At 42.0% G+C, this 23,652-nt stretch overlaps 3 protein-coding genes across 4 annotated transcripts in view; 2 read left to right on the forward strand and 1 right to left on the reverse strand.

Moving 5' to 3' along the window:
* The window catches only part of crnkl1 (crooked neck pre-mRNA splicing factor 1), a 28,657-nt gene extending 20,406 nt beyond the window's left edge, over positions 1-8,251 (forward strand). The window contains exons 7-14 of one of the 2 annotated variants that reach the window (XM_060918012.1): positions 1,439-1,609; positions 3,685-3,876; positions 3,979-4,038; positions 4,400-4,480; positions 4,560-4,799; positions 4,891-4,992; positions 7,342-7,590; positions 7,795-8,251. In XM_060918012.1, the coding sequence (XP_060773995.1) occupies positions 1,439-1,609; positions 3,685-3,876; positions 3,979-4,038; positions 4,400-4,480; positions 4,560-4,799; positions 4,891-4,992; positions 7,342-7,590; positions 7,795-8,127 (1,428 nt within the window). In that variant the 3' untranslated portion in view covers positions 8,128-8,251. The remainder of the gene's footprint in view (positions 1-1,438; positions 1,610-3,684; positions 3,877-3,978; positions 4,039-4,399; positions 4,481-4,559; positions 4,800-4,890; positions 4,993-7,341; positions 7,591-7,794) is intronic. The other variant, XM_060918013.1, reaches the window with a different exon arrangement.
* A 1,342-nt stretch (positions 8,252-9,593) lies between these two features.
* Positions 9,594-20,814, reverse strand: naa20 (N-alpha-acetyltransferase 20, NatB catalytic subunit). The gene is made up of 6 exons (XM_060918014.1): positions 20,677-20,814; positions 16,392-16,416; positions 15,991-16,081; positions 10,322-10,457; positions 10,016-10,161; positions 9,594-9,874 (listed from the first exon to the last, which is right to left on the reverse strand). Exons 1-6 carry the CDS (start codon positions 20,727-20,729, stop codon positions 9,789-9,791), a joined length of 537 nt encoding a protein of 178 aa, XP_060773997.1. The 5' UTR covers positions 20,730-20,814; the 3' UTR covers positions 9,594-9,788.
* Positions 20,815-21,629: 815 nt separating this feature from the next.
* The window catches only part of cd109 (CD109 molecule), a 101,041-nt gene continuing 99,018 nt past the window's right edge, over positions 21,630-23,652 (forward strand). Inside the window, exons 1-3 of the mRNA XM_060918015.1 lie at positions 21,630-21,706; positions 21,930-22,102; positions 22,229-22,257. Of these exons, the coding sequence (XP_060773998.1) occupies positions 21,636-21,706; positions 21,930-22,102; positions 22,229-22,257 (273 nt within the window). The 5' untranslated portion in view covers positions 21,630-21,635. The remainder of the gene's footprint in view (positions 21,707-21,929; positions 22,103-22,228; positions 22,258-23,652) is intronic.

Raw genomic sequence — 23,652 nt, forward strand, 5'->3', positions numbered from 1 at the left:
CTCCCTAGACCCGTTCTGATTGGCTGGCGCGGCGGTGACCGCATGCATTGACTGGAATTTCCGTCTTCACGCCTAGAAAAAAGTGTGCATGTTCATTTCACGCTTCACGCGTGAAGTGTGCAGCGTGCAACGTGAACGCCGTTCTATGGCCCAGAGCAAGTCATGCTACGTTTGTCCACTTTTCTTTACACGCGTGTAGCATGCAGCGTGCAGCGTGAACCTTCTATGGCCCAGCTGCCTTATGGCTTAGAGTGGACCATTTTGAGTCTGAAAGTAGGCCTATTTACCAGATTAAAAAGTTATTTGACTTCTGCCGAAGTCCGTGCTTCACTGCCGTTTGATAAGGTGCAATATTTCCCGACTGTTAATAGTGGCTATTTGTTTGAACAACATGACAAATTTTACATTAAAAGTATAGTGTAGGCTAAAAAATGAAGTCGAAATTTATTATTAGTAGCATACTGTATTTGTGTAACCACGTTATGTTCACTAGCACGTCCCTGCACCATAGCCTACGTGAACAAGCGGTAATAGGATATTACTTTATAATGATTTATATAATTATGTATTTATATATGTTATATAATATATTTATATATTAAACAAAACTAACTAACTAAACTAACAAAAAACTAACTTTTTAGGTTAAATAGGCCCAGATGATACCGTATATGCATGTTTATGACAGGAGGGGGCGTGGTATCACGATGGTGGCTCTCCATCGTGATGGATGACCACCATCGTCGATGGACGATGGCATCGTCTATCGGCACAGCCCTAGTCGGGGAGCTGCATTTCATTGATGGCATCATGAATTCACAGATGTATTGCTCTGTACTGAAAGAGAAGATGCTACCATCACTCCATGCCCTTGGTCGTCGTGCACTTTTCCAACATGACAATGATCCTAAACACACATCTAAGGCCACTGTTGGATTTCTGAAGAAGAACAGGGTGAAAGTGATTCAGTGGTCAAGTACGTCTCCTGATCTGAACCCAATCAAACACCTATGGGGAATTCTGAAGAGACGAGTTGAGCATCACTCTCCATCCAGCATCCAGTCACTAAAAGAGGTCGTTGTTGAAGAATGGAAAAAGATTGATGTTGCAAAATGTCGCCAACTTGTTCATTCCATGCCTAGAAGACTTGGTGCGGTCATTAAAAATCATGGAGGCCATACAAAGTACTAGATGGAGTAGTTTTTGTTGTGGGGTGTACTCATTTTTGCACCACCCTAATTTGAGTAAAACTGAAAAATGTGTAATCTAAGTTATATTATTAACCTTACTTTCCCGTTATAAGTTAAACAGATGTTATATTAAACTTTGTCTCGTCAACATTTTGGAAATTGTTTGTGTTCATTGAGATATTGTTTAAAATGTTACTTTTCAAAGGGGGTGTACTTATTTACGCTCAGCACTGTGTGTGTGTGTTCAGTTTGAGCGTGTTCGGGTGATCTATAAGTACGCCCTGGACAGAATCCCCAAACAGCAGGCCCAGGAGCTTTTCAAGAACTACACAGTGTTCGAGAAGAAGTTTGGAGACAGGAGAGGAATTGAGGAGGTCATCGTAAGCAAGAGGAGATTTCAGTACGAGGAGGAGGTTAAGGTAAAATATCACCAAATATTCTGTGAAACCTTTTTAAACATGAGAGACGATCTGGCAGTTCATTGTGTGCGCATACCGGCTGCACTTGAATAGTCGGGGCACTCGGCTAAAACTTCTCACAGCCCAGTTACATAAAACTCCTTATTTACAGAGGTTTGAATATAAGCAGATAACTCAGTGCTAACAACATCTACCTTTAATTCATAACTATTACTTGTGATTACTTCAAACGAGACGGCCTTTCGATTTCATAAAATCAGTGAAATTTAGTTCGCTCTGAAATGTGGTGATTGTGATATCTGTTTATTTCTGTAATAGCTCACAAAATATCAGGCCATTCTGTGGCTGGGAAGTTATTTAATTTGAGGGGATTAAAGCAAATAATGTGCATGAAATCGCTCGCTTCGTGCAGTCAAGCAGACAGAGGAAGTCCGTGTGCGCATGCGCAGGTTTACCTTCTTCTTCTTCTTTTGGGTTTTACAGCAGCTGGCATCCACAGTGTTGCATTACTGCCATCTACAGGTTTCCCTTTGAGCGTGCACTGACAGTTCCATCATTCTGTCGCTAAACGAACAGCTGATCACACCGAGGTGCTCGCTGAGCGCCCATATTTATTAGTTTGGTCCTGCGTTTCCTTTCCTTCGTATAGAACATAACGTCTTTTCTTCTCGCTTTCTTTCTGTTACTGTAGTCGCTCTTTCACGTTTCATTCGCACACTCACGCCCTCCATTTTTCTCTCCTGTTTCAAATTTGTATCCCACAATGCCTTGCGTGAACGGGGAAAGCCCACCATGTGATGCATGACGTAGTATCTTGAATTGGGTCATGGTGAAGCAGGAAAAAATAGCGGAGAATTTAGGGCCACGTGGAGATAAATTCACACCACACCAATTCAATAAATTCAGGCCACACCAATTCGATTAGTTGGTTCTCGGAATCGCTGCTTGAAGAAAATGCAAAGTGAAAAAAAATCGAAATTGACTGCAGGTTGAGGTCACATGACGTCGAAAACCAATCAAATCGCCCCTTTCACTTTAGATAAAGACTTGTGGGAGAAACATGCCTGTGGAGGGGAATCCTGCAAAGCCTGTTTGTGATTGTTAGGATATTCAGCGAACAGAAGCGTAAAACCTTTGACAGGTGTGTCGAAATTCAAGAGGGGGAAAACTTTGCACAGTTGTACTCAAGATGCCGTGAGCTTGTTACCCTGCGATGTGCCAGCTTGGACTACAGCTCTGTGGAGGTGGGATTGATTTATATATTTCACTGATTGATGTGAGGGGCGAACAAAAAATCATTCGAAGTATTTAGCCATCAGAAGTAGCTCCTCCTGGCCAAATCTTTTTTTCTGTGCATTGTAGACGTTCAATTGACTGTAATTCAATCGTTTATTTCGCCTCTCTGTTTACTGGTTTGCCTGATAAAAGACGTGCAGCCAGAGCCCTTAATGCATACGGGTGGAAATAAGGTAAGCTATTAAAAGAGCCATATGAAATGTGGAACAGTAATGTATTGTCTTTGTTTTGCTTCTCTATTATGAAAGCCCTCAATTTCCATCGCTAATTTTACCATCAGAGCATTTTTTAAATTTTTTTATTTCGCGCTCGCTTCATATTTTTCCTGAAAAAATCCAAGAATCAACTAACTAAATTGGTGTGGCCTAATTGTTCTATTTAAAAAAAAAAAAAACTAATAAAATTGGAAGTCTGTGATTCAAATTCAGTAGCTTTTGGTCACTAAACAAAAATAATAGTGTGTTGGGGGAAAATTATTTTTATGAGCTTCACTTGAAAAATCTGAAAGTCAGTGCAGCTTTCATGGCTGTAAATACGAGCGTGTGAAGTGGTTACGTTCCTGCTCTTGAAATCTACCTAATCAGAAATACACGAGTCCAGCGTTACAAGGGATTTACAGATTGTTCCCTTTCAAGCTGTGAAGTTGGAATTAAATATCATAAAGGGTTAATGTTCTGAGATTTCTCATCCCATTTCTGATCTTCACCGAAGTGAAACCGTGATGGTGAGGGAACAGCACGGGATACCAAGTTGTCTTTTGGCTCGGTGTCTTGTTTCAGGTGAACCCACACAACTACGACGCCTGGTTCGATTACCTGCGGCTGGTGGAGAGCGACGCAGACGCCGACACGGTCCGAGAAGTGTACGAACGAGCCATCGCCAACGTTCCGCCCATCACGGAGAAGAGACACTGGAGGCGCTATATTTACCTGTGGGTCCACTACGCACTCTACGAGGAGCTGGAGGTGAAGGTCAGACCCGACACCTGGCACTGAAGTGATGTTTATTGGGCTTTTAATCGGTGTGGTGTTGTGAAAAAGTCTTCGTAACGTGCTGGTTTGGTTCTGTGACAGGATCCTGACAGGACGAGACAGGTGTATCAGGCGTGTCTGGAGCTCATCCCTCACAAAAAGGTACACGTCGTGCAGCGGTGGATCAGTTCGTGCTACTGCGAGAACTTTACAGATTTGTGCAGCAGCAGCAGCAGCAGCAGTATGATTTAAAGTGGCATTAAACAAAGTGTTATTCAGTAGATCTCACAGAATTTGCCCGTGATAGATTGTGTTTGTTTATAAATTAATTAGGGAACGACAATGTAGATTTTACCCATTCATGTTTAATGTTGTGGAATGGATGTGAAACAAGTGGGGGGTGTTTTTATTTATTTTATTTTTATCACTTGCATTATAGCAGCTGTTAAGTCCTAATCCAAGCATTACAGTGGAGCAGTTGTTGGAGATTTATTTATTTGTCTTATTTCAATCTTGTTCATAGTTTACCTTTGCTAAAATCTGGCTGCTCTACGGTCAGTTCGAAGTCCGCCAGAAGAACCTGCACAACGCCAGACGAGGCCTGGTAAACTTCAACAACCGTACAGGCTTTAGTTTATTGAAACTGCAGTCTGATGCTTTCCTTGTTCGTTGTGTAATCGCAGGGCACAGGCATCGGGAAATGTCCAAAGAACAAGCTGTTTAAAGGCTACATCGAGCTGGAGCTGCAGCTCCGAGAGTTTGACCGCTGCAGGAAGCTCTACGAGAAGTACCTGGAGTTCAGCCCGGAGAACTGCACCACCTGGATCAAGTTTGCTGAGCTGGAGACGATCCTGGGAGACACCGAAAGAGCGCGGGCCATATTCGAGCTGGCCATCAGCCAGCCTCGCCTCGACATGCCAGAGGTTTCACTCACATGCTGCACACTCTCTTCAGCACTGCTTTACATTTCATCTGGAATTCCCTGTGTTCCTAATTTGATGTTTCTCTTGAAAGGTGCTTTGGAAGTCTTATATTGACTTTGAAATCGAGCAGGAGGAGTACGAGAACACGCGTGGACTTTATAAGAGGCTCCTGCAGCGCACACAGCATGTCAAGGTAGGGCTGCTGACCCGGGTGAACACGTTCCAGGGTGCCGTCATTTATTTCCGTAATGACACGGAGTGAGAGCCACATCAGTCAGGACTTTTTCTATTTTGTTTTCCTGTTTGTTTGTTTGAGCCCTGAGTTTGTTCCACATGGTGAAGCGTGAACGCTGGGTTTGAGCCTGGGAGCGGATCAGAAAGCCTGTCACTGGTCTGGGAATCGCTTCAACCAAACCGCCGTACACTTCATATGGAGCGCGGTGTGAGCCCTTAAGGCCAGTTTATGCTGACAACGCAGTCCTCGCAGATGGCGTCTGCGTAGCCCCCCCCCCTTTGCAGACGCTCTGCGTGCACCTCCCAAAAATTGTGACCACCGCAGACAGCCTCGCAGACAAGAGGGCTCTGATTGGTCCACTCTACATCCGCTGTACACGCACTTCCGCTTCCCTACTTTCCCGGTTTGGTTTGTTTTCACGACCGCCATTTTTAAAAACACGAGCGAAGATGGAGCAGCACGAAGAGCGGTTGATCGAGGAAGTGAGGAAGTACGTACATCTATACGACTCCAGTTCTAGTCATTATAAGTAACCGGAGGATAAACACTCCACTAACCACACCCACCAACTACTCCTAGCGACTTCACGCCCCCTTGCGTTGTGGCGGTGAATAACATCGCGCACGCCTATTACTCCCCGCTCAACGATAAATTACAACTGTCTGCGAAAAGCTATCTGCGAAAGCCTTGTCACAAGAGCATGCAGAGGCCCTTAGTCTCTGAAAGCGTCGCTGAAATGCGAGATCAACTCCCTGCTGCGTGCCTCGCATCCAAAACACTCTTTTGCTGCTTGAGTATCTGAGAAAAGTAGTTACAATAAAAAAAGAATAATTTAATAAGAGAACTATGTGCACAGAAGTGATGTGGAATTGTTCACTTGAGCCACCGTTCAGAAGGAACTGCTCTGTGAGAATCTGCCCCAAACAAACAGAACCAGCCCTCGGTGCAGACTTGAGCGTTCGGACCCGTTTATGACGCGGTCGAGCAGGTTACACCTCAGATGATCATATCTGCTTACTTTAAACACAAACGTCTGGCTTGTGTTTGAGTTGTTGGTCTTTTGAAGGCAGCAGAGACGTCACTGGTTTTGGTTCTAATCACATCAGTGTCGTGTCTTTATCTGACCCAGTGACCCGCCCTGTTTAACGAGAGCTCCAAACCTGAATGAGCTGCCGAAAAAAAAAGTGAGCGTAATGCATTTCCTGTAAATCTCCGACTCGCTTTCTTATACAGGTTCATTTGATATGACGTTAAAACTAATGGCCTACTGTAGCGTGTGATGTCACCAAGGATCGTGTTAACACAGAAATCGTGCAGTTTTACACACAATTGCCAAAAAAACCACAAGTTTGGAATTTTAATGCGTCGCGGGACACAGGGCTCCGACTTGAGGAATTTTTCCTGATTAACTTGGCAAATCTGTTAGATTATGCTGTTTAACAAACAAAGCAAAAGTGAGCAGAACGGAAAGGTCACAACATCGTGATGGCTTTTACATGACGTCATCGCGGCTGTGGATATCTGGCTGTGGGCTTTGGGCGTGATGTATTTTATTAAACCCGATGCTTGGCTTGAGTAGCAGCATGTTCACGTGCTGGATGTAGACTCGGCTAAACACCATTAAAATACGCGAGCGCTCGACTCTGGCTTGTTTATTACAGTTCTGAGTAAACGCGTGACCTTACCTTTGTCATAACGAGGTATTTTTCTTTATCAGGAATTCCGGCACGCATGAAACCTGCCTCGGAATATCAGTCGGCGTCTCCGGTGTATTTAGAAATCCCAAGTACAGGATGTCAATGTCCCAAATCTGGTAGCTGGTTTGCTGAACACTTTTTGAGTGGAATGAACACAGAGCGAGCGCAGTGTGCAGAATAAATAATAAATAAATATATTTGTGGGTAAATTATATGGCTCTGTGATGTAACGTGACCTGCAGGTATAAAATAAATTTTAATAGTTTGAGAGAGATTGCGCTGACTGCAGTAGCCTCGATTTTCATTATGAACTGTCGTGGCTGTTTCCTTGTTTGCCCGGCGATGTGGCGGACGCTGTAAGATATTTAGCTTTTTGTTAAATTGAATAACTCGAGTTGTAATTTGAAGTCTATAGAGAAATACGCCAGTGTCACGTCAGTTTTTGTTCTGACGCTGCTCCCTGAAGTTAAGTCCTGTAAAAATCGGAATGCACAAAGATATGAACCGTGTGTGTGTGTGTTCCAGCCCAAATCGAGTAAATCTCCACAAAATAGCAAATGATCTGCTCGTTTGCACGCAGGTAAGACGGTGTGTGTGTGTCTGTGTGCAGGTGTGGATCAGTTACGCGCAGTTCGAGATGTCGATTGAAGGTGCGGAGCGTCTGCAGCGGTGCAGGCAGGTCTACGAGGAAGCCAACCGGAGCCTGCGCATGTGTGAGGAGAAGGAGGAGAGGCTCATGCTGCTCGAGGCGTGGAAGAATTTCGAGCAGGAGTTCGGTACCTCGGCTAATAAGGACCGAGTGAGGAAGCTTCTGCCCGAGAAGGTGAAGAAGAGGAAGAAGCTCACGGCAGAGGACGGGGTGAGTCGGACGAGTCTGCAGCGTGTGGAATGTTAATGTTACACACTTTTACGTCACAAAGATCAAACTTCTCTCTTCATATTGGGGAATTTTTTTTAACTGCTTGTGTGGACTGTACTGTTCTTTAGTTGTCGGCACGTAATGTGAACATAGTTGGTACATTTGCATCTCTAACTCTTAACGGCGTCTCCTTTCGTTCTCCAGTCGGACGCAGGATGGGAAGAATATTACGACTACATCTTCCCCGAGGACGCGGCTAATCAACCCAACCTCAAACTGCTGGCCATGGCCAAGATGTGGAAGAAGCAGCAGGACCAGCCTCAGGAGGAACCAGAGCGAGAAAAGGACAAGAGCGCCGAACCCACACAGCAGAGAGACGAGCGGGAGGACGCTGAAGAAACCCGGGAGGCTGAAGAGAGCGACTGTGACGATCGGGACGATGACAGCAGCAGCAGCAGCGAGAGTGAAAGTGACAGTGATGAGGAGAACCCTGGACACAAACCAGAGGAGGAGACGAATCCTGCAGAGGAGGACTGATCTGAAATGACTTTTTTTTTCTCTTCCTCCCCACTGATAGTTTCAGGATAAACTGGACTGATGGAGCCTCACACACTGATCTCACTCTTCTTTTATAACAAAATAAAAAGGAAAAATACGTGCATTGGTTTGTTTGTATTTATAAAGTGTTAAATATTCATAATAATAATTTATTACTTATTGTGCGCAATCTAACATGCTATAGATATGATCGATTGCACATTACAGAATATATACACATACAATTTAAAAATAACTCAAACTAATTAAGATAATTACAATTTAAAAAAAAAAACTAATTATAAAAAGCTAATTTAAAAAAATAAGTCTTGAGTAAAACTTTAAAAGTATTCAATGATTTACATTGTCTTATATCTAGCGGGAGCCTATTCCAAACTTTAGGCGCGGCACTTTCAAACGCCCGGTCCCCTAGTGTCTTTTTGGTTCTATGCGTATTGTCTATTAGGAGTGTACCCTGGTTACCTCTTAACTGATACCACAAACTCCCTTTAGTTTTTATCAAACTCGACAGATATTGTGGTGCAACGCCATAAATACATTTGTGAACAAGCATTGCTATCTTAAATTCAATTCTGTAACTAACCGGAAGCCAATGCAGGTTCATCAGTGATGGAGTAATATGATCAAACCTGGATACAGAACATACCAGCCGAGCTGCTGCATTCTGCAGGCGCTGCAACTTACCAGGATGAACAGCAGGCGTACCATACAGCAGACCGTTACAATAGTCCAATCGAGACATTATGATGGCCCGTACAATTGACTTCCTATTATCATACGACAGATACTTCCTGATTCGTCTAATATTGTGCATATGGTAATAAACAGACTGACATATACTATTAATATGTGTAGTCATATTCATATTTGCGTCAAACCATGCACCAAGATTTCTAACAGAGTGAACAGCAGACACCTTCGCTTTACCTACTTGCAAGTCATTTAATGTAACCTTATTCAACTGTGCACGTGTGCCTATAATAAGGAACTCAGTCTTAGCATCGTTCAACTGCAGTTTGTCCTGGACCATCCATGTTCTTATATCCTTGATGCAACCTTGTAAAGCATCAACAGCATCCGACTCAGCAGCAGAACCATCTGGCTTGAATGAAATATAAAGCTGCATATCATCAGCGTATGCGTGAACGTTGGGGAGGTGGGATTCAGCAATGTCGAAATCTTATTCAGTCTTGTAACATGTTTGTGTTCAGTTAGTGGAATAGTTCAGCTATTGGGGACATAAAGGTACAAAAATTCCCCCTTTTTCTAAATTAACCAAGAGCTGGAGCTCCCCGCTGCTGGACGTCAACACGAGCAAATTACTTCACTGAGAAACTCAGGCCCGCATTTATTATACAACTACAAATTAAAACTAATCGTCTCGAGACCAGCAGCACTGATTTATTAACTTCTACTGATCCAAATGATCTGACTGACGTTCAGAATGAGGGCAAATTGTTTTATTTCATTTTTGGGCAAAATGGTGCAGAAGTAATGGAACAAATCTTTCATAAATAACATTTACGAAGCAGTGACACTCTGATCTTTAATCTGCAATGGGGAAAGCAGTAAACCAAACGTGACCTCTGTATTTTCCCGATATGGGGTGAGCGAGTGAGTCGGAGAGCCACTGTTCAGGGTTATTCAATGTCTTCTGGCCGGACAGGGTGTGGGAGTGGAATAATGGACTTCTTCTCCGTGTCTCTCGATAAGGCTTTCCTCATGTCTGTGTAGAAAGGAAAGCAGTCACCGTGATGAAGTGATTTTATAATAAAGTTACTGTTGATTTAAAATCTTTCGTGAGGCTTCATTAAAATACTATAGTGATCTGCTTATAAAGGTGAGATTTAATAAATAAATAATTTACCGTAGGCGTCTTCATCCGGTTCTCCGTTGCTGGCCGAGTAATATTCGATGACGGTTCTGTAGACGCTGTAGCCGAGCTGTTTATACATGTTCACAGCCACTTGGTTGGAAACTCGGACAAAGAGATCGACAAAGAAGCCTCCTTTCCTACAAGACAGAAACACACATCTGTCAATGCTTTTGGATGTGTGTGGTTTTATTTTCCCCTGATGATACTGACCTCTGCTGGCAGGGATGGAAAGTGAACTTTCAGAGTTCTCATTACACCAAGATTACAAATTGTGGAATGTCTGAAACAAATCCGCACCTTTCTGAAATCTCTTCCAACATGTCCATGAGTTTGGCAGCTAAACCCAGGCGTCTGAACTCAGGAGCCACTGACAGAGCCGTGACGTGGCCATGCCACTCCTCCCGCGCCACGGAGCCCTCGGCTTTCCCCATGACTGCAGACACACGAGGAGAAGAGCGAAATCACACACGTGAGCCAATCACTTAAAGCAGTGGTTCTGTGAGGGAGCTCTGTGATTATCATTCTGTTACAATGGAGAACATCACAGACGTTCCTCCAGCTGTTACGTTCTTATAGAGATGACCCTGTTTGACTGGCCACCTGAATCGAGAACGGATTTAATCCAAAACGTTAATAAGTTAAAAACAAGTCAGTCAGTCTGTAAATAACATGAACTTGGACCTACTATGTCCTGTTAGTGGAAAGTCCAGGAATTAAAAAAAAGCTCTGTGGCTGCAAGAAACAGGCAAAATAATAATCTACAGATTTAAACAGGACTCCAGGAAGCACTTTTTCTTCCCTGTTGTTCTGCATATAAACCAAACCAAAACTAAACAAAATGCAGTGGAGAGTATGTTTAAAAGAACATGTCAGAAAAGTGCGCTCATGAGTCATGTGACTCATTAACGAGTACAACTTACACTACAAAAAGCTCTTAGAAGAACTGAATGAAATGAACTTGCGTTAAAGCTGCATCACTTTCTATTAATTCAGACAGACAAGCCAGAATCTGACTGAACAGATCGTGTGATGATGGACTTACAGTTAGGTCCATATATATTTGGACACTGACACAAATTTTGTTTTTTTACCTGTTTACTGAAACATATTCAAGTTATAGTTATATAATGGACATAAAGTCCAGACTTTCAGCTTTCATTTGAGGGGATCCACATTAAAATTGGATGAAGGGTTTAGGAGTTTCAGCTCCTTAACATGTGCCACCCTGTTCTTAAAGGGACCAAAAGTAATTGGACAATTGACTCAAAGGCTATTTCATGGGCAGGTGTGGGCAATTCCTTCATTATGTCATTCTCAATTAAGCAGATAAAAGGCGTGGAGTTGATCTGAGGTGTGGTGCTTGCATTTGGAAGATTTTGCTGTGAAGAAAACATGTGGTCAAAGGAGCTCTCCATGCAGGTGAAACAAGCCATCCTTAAGCTGCGAAAACAGAAAAAACCCATCCGAGAAATTGCTACAATATTAGGAGTGGCAAAATCTACAGTTTGGTACATCCTGAGAAAGAAAGAAAGCACTGGTGAACTCATCAATGCAAAAAGACCTGGACGCCCACAGAAGACAACAGTGGTGGATGATTGCAGAATAATTTCCATGGTGAAGAGAAACCCCTTCACAACAGCCAACCAAGTGAACAACACTCTCCAGGAGGTAGGCGTATCAATATCCAAATCTACCATAAAGAGAAGACTGCATGAAAGTAAATACAGAGGGTTCACTGCACGGTGCAAGCCACTCATAAGCCTCAAGAATAAAAAGGCTAGGTTGGACTTTGCTAAAAAACATCTAAAAAAGCCAGCACAGTTCTGGAAGAACATTCTTTGGACAGATGAAACCAAGATCAACCTCTACCAGAATGATGGCAAGAAAGTATGGCGAAGGCGTGGTACAGCTCATGATCCAAAGCATACCACATCATCTGTAAAACACGGCGGAGGCAGTGTGATGGCTTGGGCATGCATGGCTGCCAGTGGCACTGGGTCACTAGTGTTTATTGATGATGTGACACAGGACAGAAGAGACATACTGTGTGCTCAAATCCAGCCAAACTGATTGGTCGGCGTTTCATAATACAGATGGACAATGACCCAAAACATAAAGCCAAAGCAACCCAGGAGTTTATTAAAGCAAAGAAGTGGGGGGCGTCGTGGCTCAGGTGGTTAAGGCGCCATACCATGAATGCGGGCGACCCGGGTTTGATTCCGGCCCGAGGTCATTTCCCGATCCCTTCCCGTCTCTCCCGCTCATTTCCTGTCTCTACACTGTCCTATCCAATAAAGGTGCAAAAAGCCCAAAAAAATATCTTTTAAAAAAAAAAAAAGCAAAGAAGTGGAATATTCTTGAATGGCCAAGTCAGTCACCTGATCTCAACCCAATTGAGCAGCATTTCACTTGTTAAAGACTAAGACCCCGTCCACACGTAGCCGGGTATCTGCTAAATCGAAGATATTTTTCTACGTTTTGGCCTGTCATCCACATGAAAACACATCAAAAACGAATATTTAAAAAAACTCCGTGTATGCCTTTTCGTGTAGACAGAGATAACCGGAGTTTTGCGTTTTAGAACGTCACAATCTGCGCCAAAAAAAATGACAACAAATCTGCCCTGACGTCAAACGTGCGACCTTTGTTTACTGCAGAAGCCAGATTAAGCATGGACAAAGAGTAATGGATCGGAGTAGTGCCTTGAACGCGTTAATTATTGTGCAGGTGCTATTTACATGTTTAATTTTAGAAGCCCACCTACTGCTCACTGGGGAAATAATGCCATCTACAGGTTTGGAATGCTTATGAATGTGATTGAAAACGCAGATGTTCGGTTATGTGTGGAAGGGATTTTTTTCGAAGACGAGGTGGTGTGGATAAAACATTTTTATAAACGGAGGGGGGGAAAATGTTCGGTTTTAAAAATACCCGGCTACGTGTGTACATGGCCTAAACTTCAGACAGAAAGGCCCACAAACAAACAGCAACTGAAACCCGCTGCAGTAAAGGCCTGGCAGAGCATTAAAAAGGAGGAAACGCAGCGTCTGGTGATGTCCATGAGTTCAAGACTTCAGGCAGTCATTGCCAACAAAGGGTTTTCAACCAAGTATTAGAAATGAACATTTTATTTACAATTATTTAATTTGTCCAATTACTTTTGAGCCCCTGAAATGAAGGGATTGTGTTTAAAAAATGCTTTAGTTCCTCACATTTTTATGCAATCATTTTGTTCAACCCACTGAATTAAAGCTGAAAGTCTGAACTTCAACTGCATCTGAATTGTTTTGTTCACAATTCATTGTGGTAATGTACAGAACCAAAATTAGAAAAATGTTGCCCCTGTCCAAATATTTATGGACCTAACTGTATACTGGGGAAGATGGAGACGTAATGCTGATATCATGAATCATGACAGAATACACTTTCTGCATTTCTATAGCACTTAGAAACCAACTGGAACATGACTTGGTGTTAAATCTTTAGAACTTTAAAGTTTACAAGTTGGTGTTTATTAAATGACCAGGGCATTGAACTTTTAACCATTTATAGTTATAGAACTGAAAACATCCAGCAAAATGGGGGGGGTCATAGCCTACTGGTTAGAGAAGCAACTTTGGGACCAAAAGGTTGCTGGTTCAATTCCCTGGGCAGGCAGGAATGGTTGAAATGCCCTTGAGCATCTGCTAAATGCCATTAAAGGGCATATTCTGGACCAATTCTGTGTTGTTTTATATGAAAGTCTGTCCCTTTACACACTCATCCAGAAGGGTAATTTTGCACAAGGCCATCTGTCTACAGCAGAAAAAAATAAAATAAAACGTGTCTGGAAAAATCCCAAGGGAGTCTGGAGCCAGATTCGTGACGTCATCTGCGGAAGCGCCAGCAGGCTGCGCGAGCTTGTACGGTTTCAGTGCACAGCCTGTGTAGACCAAGCGCTCCCATTTCTCTCTCATTGTCCGGTCTTTTGGGAAACGATGAGTACTAATCCCATCAAGATTGGTGTTGCTACACCCTCCTACGATACATCTGTTAACCATTTTAATAATTACGCGATAACGTTGAAGAAATTTGCAGAAAACCACCAGGTCATTTTCTCATAAACAAACCAGCGCTGACGTAGGATTCAGAGGGAGGCGTCCCGCACGCGACGTCATGAAAATCAGTGTTTGCCGGGAAATCCAAACGCCGAGTTTTTTCAGAGGCGGAACAATTCGCCTCAAATGGCTTGATTTCAACTGAATTTTTCTGGTATTGCGCAAGGTAAAAAAAATTGCAGAGGATGCAGAATGCAGGGCTCTACATTAACTTTTGAAACCGCTTGTCCTGTCGGGCAAGTTGAAAGGAAATTTACTTGTCCGAATGTGAAGTTGACTTGTCCGAAGAAAAATTTGAGGAAAAAAAAAACAAAACTATTTGTAATAAACTAATTTCACCAGAATTACTTTAACACAAAAATCTATTCACTGCAGGAAAAAAATTGGACTCCATCAATCAATTTATTTATGAGAAATTGAAAACCAGAAAATTAAAATTATACAGTATATATTTTCATTTTTAAATTATTAACTTTGAATATATATCCTCCTCTGATTAATTGTTGTTGTCTAATTATTCAGTGTGGCTCCTGTATGGTATTTAATGGTTGCGATGAAAGTTGCGGTGTTTTTTAGGTTTTTGTTGCGATTACATTGCGGGAGGAAGTGAAAGTTGCAAGAAATTGTTGCGATTTTCTCTTTTTGTGATTAAAATTGAGTGATATGTTAAATATTAAGTTACTGAAAAACTATTGATTAAAAAACAGACACTGAGAAATGGTCCTATAAACAACTTTACCAATATAAAAGATTACCAGGACTACAAAAATGCAGAAAAATAGGCTTTACTTATCCAAATGCACCTGTTGGTTCTAAAGTTAAAGTGCAGAGAACCTCACAGCACAACATGAAGTTACCTTAAAATATAATATAAATGCCTCAGCTTTCATGTAAGAAAAAAACTATTAATACTAGTACTGTGTGCAGGCAGTCTCTCCTGAAGACTAAATTAAACAATAATTATAAACTAATAAAATAAATGGCTCAGGCTTCATAGAAGAAAAAAACAATTTGAACAGAATCTCACAGTATGATGCTGAAGCTGCCTAAACAATGGAAAATAAAATACCATTTTGGCAAAAACGTTGGCATCCATTAATTTCTTGTATGAAGTAAAAAAAAAAATAAAGTGTGCACAGTCCTTCACTGTAAAAATAACACACTTTCAGTAACAGAATTTAAGCCTATATAAACACTGACTCGCACATGCTGCTTCTCTTGAACGTATACACGGAAGTAAGGCGGAAGGTAGTTTGTCGACGTCACCTCAAGACGACGCCAACGATTGGTCAAATTTGCGGGAAAGTTGCGGTGATTGCAATTATATCCAACACCGCCCTGAATTCGCGGGGATTGGTTGAAGTTCCAAATCGCAACATCGTGAAATCCTGGAGGGTCTGATAAACGACTGTTTACTTTTCAGCTCAAATACACGAAGCGGTATTGGCCGGTTTCGCAAGCGGAATATTGTGCATGTGCACGTCGCTCTTTCCGAAGAGAAACATCCGGCAATTCATCAAAATATGTCGAGTGAGATGCTTCGGAAATCATGTGAATAAACTGATAAATTTGATATGTAACCCGGATATCAGCGTATTTTGGCACTTGTCCGATCGGACAAGTAACTGAGACGATGAACTTGTCCGACATAAAGGATCACTTGTCCCGGACAAGCGTTAATGTCGAGCCCTGGAATGTTACAGATATTTGACCAAAGTTTAATATAAAACAGGAGAATTACATTGATCTTGCTCCTGAATTTACCCGTGATATGCACTTTAATGTAATGCAACATTACTAAACAGTCATGTGTTTGATAATTTTATCCAACCACAACATTACTTTAAAACGTGCAATAAAATGACTCACTGTAGCCCATCAGCTCACCACCTGGTGCCTCCGCCACGATGAAATACTCCGGCCAATGTGCCAAATACTGCAAGTAAAAGGGAATGCCATACTGTAAAGCACACGGTTAAGGACAGACCCTGGAAAGATGCTCACGTCACTTCAGTTCGGTTTTATTTGTCATATGTTTGTTCACAGAGGGTCGACTTTACAATGAAATGTACTGGATGAGATCAGAACCAGAACCATGTGTCTCAGCACTGGAGCCCAACAGGAGTTTAACAGTGCAGCAATACAAAAATACAAAAGTCTGAAATATAAAACAGAAGGAACATTAAAGTTTTTTAAAAAATTATATATAAATAAATTATACACACACCACCATTCTCACTAAAGAGGGAATTTACAAGTGAAAAGGATACGGTCTCTGTTAGAGGGTCCAAATTTCTGTAAGGAAAAGAAAGAGCAGATCAGATCAGTACAAAATGGATGAGAGAGAAAAAAAATTATTTGTTTTGCATGCAGGATTTTATAGACACACACACACACACACACACACACACGCATCTCAAAAAATTAGAATACCATGAAAAAGTTCCTTTTTATCATAATTTAATTCAAAAAGGTAAACTTTCATATATTCTATATTCATTACATGTAAGGTGAAATATTTAAAGCCTTTTTTGTTTTAATTTTGATGATTATGGCTTATAGCTCATGAAAATCAGAAATCCAGTATCTCAAATTATTAGAATATTCCCTAAGATCAATCAAAAAAAGGATTTACAACACAGAAATGTCCAACTTCTGAAAAGTATATTCATTTATACACTCAGTACTTGGTTGGGGCTCCTTTACCATGAATTACTGTATCAGTGCGGTGTGGCATGGAGGTGATCAGTCTGTGGCACTGCTGAGGTGTTATTGAAGCCCAGGTTGCTTTGATAGTGGCCTTCAGCGTATCTGTATTTTTGGGTCGGGTGTTTCTCATCTTCCTCTTGACAATCCACCATGGATTCTCTACGGGGTTCAGGTCAGGCAAGTTGGCTGGCCAATCAAACACAGTAATATCAGGGTCAGCAAACCATTTGGTAGTAGTTTTGGCACTGTGGGTAGGTGCTACGTCCTGCTGGAAAAGGAAATCAGCATCTCCAAAAAGCTCATCAGCAGGTGGAAGCATGAAGTGCTCTAAAATCTCCTGGTAGATGCTGTGTTGACTTTGGACTTGATAAAACACAGTGGACCAACACCAGCAGGTGACATGGCACCCCAAATCATCACAGACTATGGAAACTTCGCACTGGGCTTCAAACACCTTGGATTCTGTGCCTCTCCACTCTTCCTCCAGACTCTAGAACCGTGATTTCCAAATTAAATGCAAAATGTACTTTCATCTGAAAAGAGGACTTTGGCCCACTGAGCAACAGTCCATTTCTTTCTCTCCTGAGCCCAGATAAGACACTTCTGACATTGTCTCTGGCTCAGGAGTAGCTTGATATTAGGAATGCGAAAGTTGTATCCCCTTTCTTGAAGATGTCTGTTCGTGATGGGTCTTGATACACTGACACCAGCCTCAGTCCACTCCTTGTGAAGCTCTCCCAAGTTCTTGAATCAACTTTTCTTGACAATCCTCTCAAGACTGCGGCCATCCCTGTTGCTTGTGCACCTTTTCCAGCCACCCTTTTCAGCAATGACCTTTTGTGGCTTAAGGCCAATTTATGCTGACAACGCAGTCCTCGCAGATGGCGTCTGCGTAGCCCCCCCCCTTCGCAGATGCTGTGCGTGCACCTCCCAAAAATTGTGACCACCACAGAAGCCTTGCAGACAGCGTCGCAGACAAGAGGGCTCCGATTGGTCCACTCTACATCCGCTGTACATGCACTTCCGCTTCCCTACTTTCCCGGTTTGGTTTGTTTTCACGACCGGCATTTTTAAAAACACGAGCGACGATGGAGCAGCACGAAGAGCGGTTGATCGAGGAAGTGAGGAAGTACGTACATCTATACGACTCCAGTTCTAGTCATTATAAGTAAACGGAGGATAAACACTCCACTAACCACACCCACCAACTACTCCTAGCGATTTCGCGACTTCGCGCCCCCTTGCGTTGTGGCGGTGAATAACATCGCGCACGCCTATTACTCCCCGCTCAACGATAAATTACAACTGTCTGCGAAAAGCTATCTGCGAAAGCCTTGTCACAAGAGCATGCAGAGGCCCTTACCCTCCTTGTGGAGGGCATCAGTGATCATCTTCTGGACAACAGTCAAGTCAGCAGTCTTCCCCATGATTGTGGTTGTGTGTACTGAACTAGACCGAGAGATACACTGTGTTCATACTGTTTTACTCAAACTCGAAATGAAATATTCTAATATTTTGAGATTTTTTTTTATGTTTTTGTACTGTATGCCATACTGATTAAAATTAAAATAGAAAAATGCTTAAAACATTTTAGTTTATGTGTAATGAGTCTATAATATATAACATTTTCACTTTCTTAAATAACTGATGGAAAATATTGAACTTTTTCACAATATTCTAATTTTTTGAGATGCACTAGTATATTATCATACACAACCCCGATTCCAAAAAAAGTTGGGACAAAGTACAAATTGTAAATAAAAACGGAATGCAATAATTTACAAATTTCAAAAACTGATATTGTATTCACAATAGAACATAGACAACATATCAAATGTCGAAAGTGAGACATTTTGAAATTTCATGCCAAATATTGGCTCATTTGAAATTTGACAGCAACACATCTCAAAAAAGTTGGGACAGGGGCAATAAGAGGCTGGAAAAGTTAAAGGGACAAAAAAGGAACAGCTGGAGGACCAAATTGCAACTCATTAGGTCAATTGGCAATAGGTCATTAACATGACTGGGTATAAAAAGAGCATCTTGGAGTGGCAGCGGCTCTCAGAAGTAAAGATGGGAAGAGGATCACCAATCCCCCTAATTCTGCGCCGACAAATAGTGGAGCAATATCAGAAAGGAGTTCGACAGTGTAAAATTGCAAAGAGTTTGAACATATCATCATCTACAGTGCATAATATCATCAAAAGATTCAGAGAATCTGGAAGAATCTCTGTGCGTAAGGGTCAAGGCCGGAAAACCATACTGGGTGCCCGTGATCTTCGGGCCCTTAGACGGCACTGCATCACATACAGGCATGCTTCTGTATTGGAAATCACAAAATGGGCTCAGGAATATTTCCAGAGAACATTATCTGTGAACACAATTCACCGTGCCATCCGCCGTTGCCAGATAAAACTCTATAGTTCAAAGAAGAAGCCGTATCTAAACACGATCCAGAAGCGCAGACGTCTTCTCTGGGCCAAGGCTCATTTAAAATGGACTGTGGCAAAGTGGAAAACTGTTCTGTGGTCAGACGAATCAAAATATGAAGTTCTTTATGGAAATCAGGGACGCCGTGTCATTCGGACTAATGAGGAGAAGGACGACCCGAGTTGTTATCAGCGCTCAGTTCAGAAGCCTGCATCTCTGATGGTATGGGGTTGCATTAGTGCGTGTGGCATGGGCAGCTTACACATCTGGAAAGACACCATCAATGCTGAAAGGTATATCCAGGTTCTACAGCAACATATGCTCCCATCCAGACGACGTCTCTTTCAGGGAAGACCTTGCATTTTCCAACATGACAATGCCAAACCACATACTGCATCAATTACAGCATCATGGCTGCGTAGAAGAAGGGTCCGGGTACTGAACTGGCCAGCCTGCAGTCCAGATCTTTCACCCATAGAAAACATTTGGCGCATCATAAAACGGAAGATACGACAAAAAAGACCTAAGACAGTTGAGCAACTAGAATCCTACATTAGACAAGAATGGGTTAACATTCCTCTCCCTAAACTTGAGCAACTTGTCTCCTCAGTCCCCAGACGTTTACAGACTGTTGTAAAGAGAAAAGGGGATGTCTCACAGTGGGAAACATGGCCTTGTCCCAACTTTTTTGAGATGTGTTGTTGTCATGAAATTTAAAATCACCTAATTTTTCTCTTTAAATGATACATTTTCTCAGTTTAAACATTTGATATGTCATCTATGTTCTATTCTGAATAAAATATGGAATTTTGAAACTTCCACATCATTGCATTCCATTTTTATTTACAATTTGTACTTTGTCCCAACTTTTTTGGGATCGGGGTTGTGTGTGTGTGTGTGTGTGTGTGTATATATTAGTATTCAGGCAATACTTGGTGGGTAATTAAATGGACATGTAGTGCACTAGATAGGGCGCATGAGCCACTGTGTGTTTGCCCCTGGTGTGTGTGTGTGTGTTCCTGGGTAGGGCAGCTGCATATCTGATGTAAATATATTCGGGATTTAGGTGGAATTGAACCTTTTATTTCACAAAGTGGAACAATTCCATTTCAGCATAAGACACTGTGGCTCAACAAACAAACCTTGAGAGCAGGGAAGCTAAAGCTAAAGGCAGCGCGGCGATTTACACTGAATCATCCCTGTGGTCGAATCCCAAACGACTCCGATTTGGAAACAAACGGCACTGTGTGATTCTCACAACTGCCTTTACACTTCCCTCTCACACACACACTTCCCTCACTGATACTCTCACTCTCTCTTCCCTCACTGATCCTGTGTGTGTGTGTGTGTGTGTGTTTGCCCGGAGCCCCGCGGTGCTGCAGTGAGTCTGAACCCCGTGAATAAACTCATACTCACATATTATTAAATTTGAAAAGATCGTCGCAGTTAAAAGCGCGTAATGTCGTCATTTCCTCCTGTAAAACTGGAGAGATTTAACCAAATAAATAAATAAATCGCACAACCGAGTGTGACCCCTGACCTCTGAGCAACGTCACACACAAGGAAGCGGTTTCTGAAAGAGCGCCATCTGGGGGCTGTCGGAGGAAATACTATTATTATTATTCTCATTATTATTATCTCATCTCATCTCATTATCTGTAGCCGCTTTATCCTGTTCTACAGGGTCGCAGGCGAGCTGGATCCTATCCCAGCTGACTACGGGCGAAAGGCGGGGTTCACCCTGGACAAGTCGCCAGGTCATCACAGGGCTGACACATAGACACAGACAACCATTCACACTCACATTCACACCTACGCTCAATTTAGAGTCACCAGTTAACCTAACCTGCATGTCTTTGGACTGTGGGGGAAACCGGAGCACCCGGAGGAAACCCACGCGGACACGGGGAGAACATGCAAACTCCGCACAGAAAGGCCCTCGCCGGCCACGGGGCTCGAACCCAGGACCTTCTTGCTGTGAGGCGACAGTGCTAACCACTACACCACCGTGCCACCCCACTACTATTATTATTATATTTTTATTTATTCATTTATTTACATTAATAAAATAATTAATGGATGTTAAATATATTAATGTCTAAGTTGAATATACTTTAATTGATTGTATTTGACAGTAATGAATGTATGTTGTGTGTTCATTGTGAATCTGATGCAGCTCTCCAGGATGTGTGCTGCTGTTAATGTGCTCTCGATATTCACACAGGTGTCCCAGGGATATTGTTGTTATTTAAAAGGGCAGCCCTTTCACCTCTGGGAAGAAAAAAAACAGATCAGGTGACAATGCTTTATTTAAAGCAAGAATACTTCCTTCTTTTCATAACCACAGAGAGTCCACATGAACCTCAGACGGTCCAATGGAGCAGCTTTGCATTTTGATCATGATTGGATTCTTCACAGTTATTGGTGGAGCACAAAACGCAACAAGGTACTCAAACATCTGGCTCTATTTTGGTTAAATACAGAAGATATTTTTTTTTCTTATTTGTAGCTACAATCCAGAATCCGTTTCATATTCACTTCTTTACACTTAACCACCGTATAAAGGCCAATAAATGACACTGTGATGATTTAACCTGATGCACAAAAACAGTTTCAAGCTTTTGTTTAGTTGTCATCATTTCATCGTCGCTGTGTTTCTGTAAATCCAGTCCAGCTCCACCGAAGAGTCCTTCTTATCTGATCTCAGTCTCCAGAGTGATACAGTCCGGGGTTCCAGCTACAGTATCCATCACCATCCTGACCAAATCATCAGTTTTTGTTATTTCTGAGCTCATACAGGGGAACAACAGCCTGGGCCAGGCTCAGAGCACCATCGAAGGAGGTAAATGACTTAAAAACATGGGAAGTAGGAACAATTTGCAATGTTTCCAAAAGCAGACTGTGTGTAATAATAATAATAATAATAATAATAATAATAATAATCTCTATTTGTGCATTTTGTTCTAAGGATCCACTAAACTGCAGGTGCTGCCTCTTGTGAGTATGATATTTATTTCTTTATTCCCAGATAAACCAATCCAAGCTGACATACTACAGTGCAAGTGCAAAAATCACGATTTCATATTGCAGAAATGGTAATATTACAAAAAAAAGTAATATTGCATGTGGTTGATCTCGGTCGAGGACTTGGCGTTAGATCAGCTTGCATTAAAATAATGATGATGCCAAACACAGGTATAAATATAAAACTCAGGTGGATTAAGAGTTATCTGTATAAAAAAGAACTTCAGTAATCAGTGACATCAGGGCTGTTAAATAACAAAACTGAAATATTAGCAGCCTTGCTCAGAAACATCCAGAATATTTATGAACATGAAATTGTAATATGTCTCTTTTATAAAAAAAAAAGACTAGACTGTTTCTGGTTTGTCAGTCCCATTGGAAATTGTTTAACTGTACACACAATATTGAATGGTGTCCCACAAGGTTTGGTTTTAGGCCTATTATTTTTTTCTTTCATTTTTATATGATAATGCAAAATTACAAATATCAGTTCAGGCCAGTTCTGCAGTACAGTTCCCAAAAACTGAAGACTAAAAATCATCAGCAGCCTTCATACTGTTGTAGAACTTGAGACCGGGCTCAAGACCACTTTCTGAAGGTCTCGGTCTCATCTCGGAATCGATTAGATTAGATTAGATTAGATTAGATTAGATTAGATTAGATTAGATAGAACTTTATTGATCCCTTTGGGAGGGTTCCCTCAGGGAAATTAAAATTCCAGCAGCATCATTACAGATAATGTAATCACACAATGGGCTCCCGTCACTTCTGGCGTGCCCCAAGGGAGTCTCCTGGGTCCGCTTCTATTTGTTTTGTTCATTAATGATTTACCTGATGTGATAAGCCCTGGTGTAAAAGCAGCACTTTACACTGACGACACAAAGATATTCTCTGCTGTCAAAGCTGTTCCTGATTGCGTGGATGTACAGGATAGTTTATTAAGAATGGGTGACTGGGCACAAAACAACAACATTCAATTTAACACCTCAAAGTGCAAAGTGCTCACAGTTACACGCAAGAAACAGCCTTTAAATTATGATTATAGCCTGAATCACACCGAGCTTGGGCGCGTGACTGAAGAAAAGGACTTGGGCATCATTGTTAACGAGACACTTTCCTGGGAAACGCACGTCAATGCAATCGTCGCAAAAGCAAATAAACTCCTAGGACTCCTGAAGCGTACGTGTTTGTTACTCACGGACGGTTCGGTGAGATGAACATTATATCTCTACCTCGTCAAGTCCCAGCTATGCTTTGCTACTCAAGTTTGGTCACCAAGCCAACAGTACTTGAAAGCAAGGATCGAGCGAGTGCAAAGAAGGGCCACGCGATGGATACTGAGAACCCACGTCGGTGAACTCTCATATG

Source organism: Neoarius graeffei, chromosome 3 (genome assembly GCF_027579695.1).
Source record: "Neoarius graeffei isolate fNeoGra1 chromosome 3, fNeoGra1.pri, whole genome shotgun sequence".
Lineage (NCBI taxonomy): Eukaryota > Metazoa > Chordata > Actinopteri > Siluriformes > Ariidae > Neoarius > Neoarius graeffei.

Coding starts and splice junctions, on each gene's coding strand:
- naa20 (XM_060918014.1), bottom strand. CDS start 20,729: ATGACGACATTACGCGCTTTTAACTGCGACGATCTTTTCAAATTTAAT. Junction 10,162..10,321: donor TTGGAAGAGATTTCAGAAAG/GTGCGGATTTGT, acceptor TCTGTCTTGTAG/GAAAGGAGGCTTCTTTGTCG. Junction 9,875..10,015: donor ACCGGATGAAGACGCCTACG/GTAAATTATTTA, acceptor CTTTCTACACAG/ACATGAGGAAAGCCTTATCG.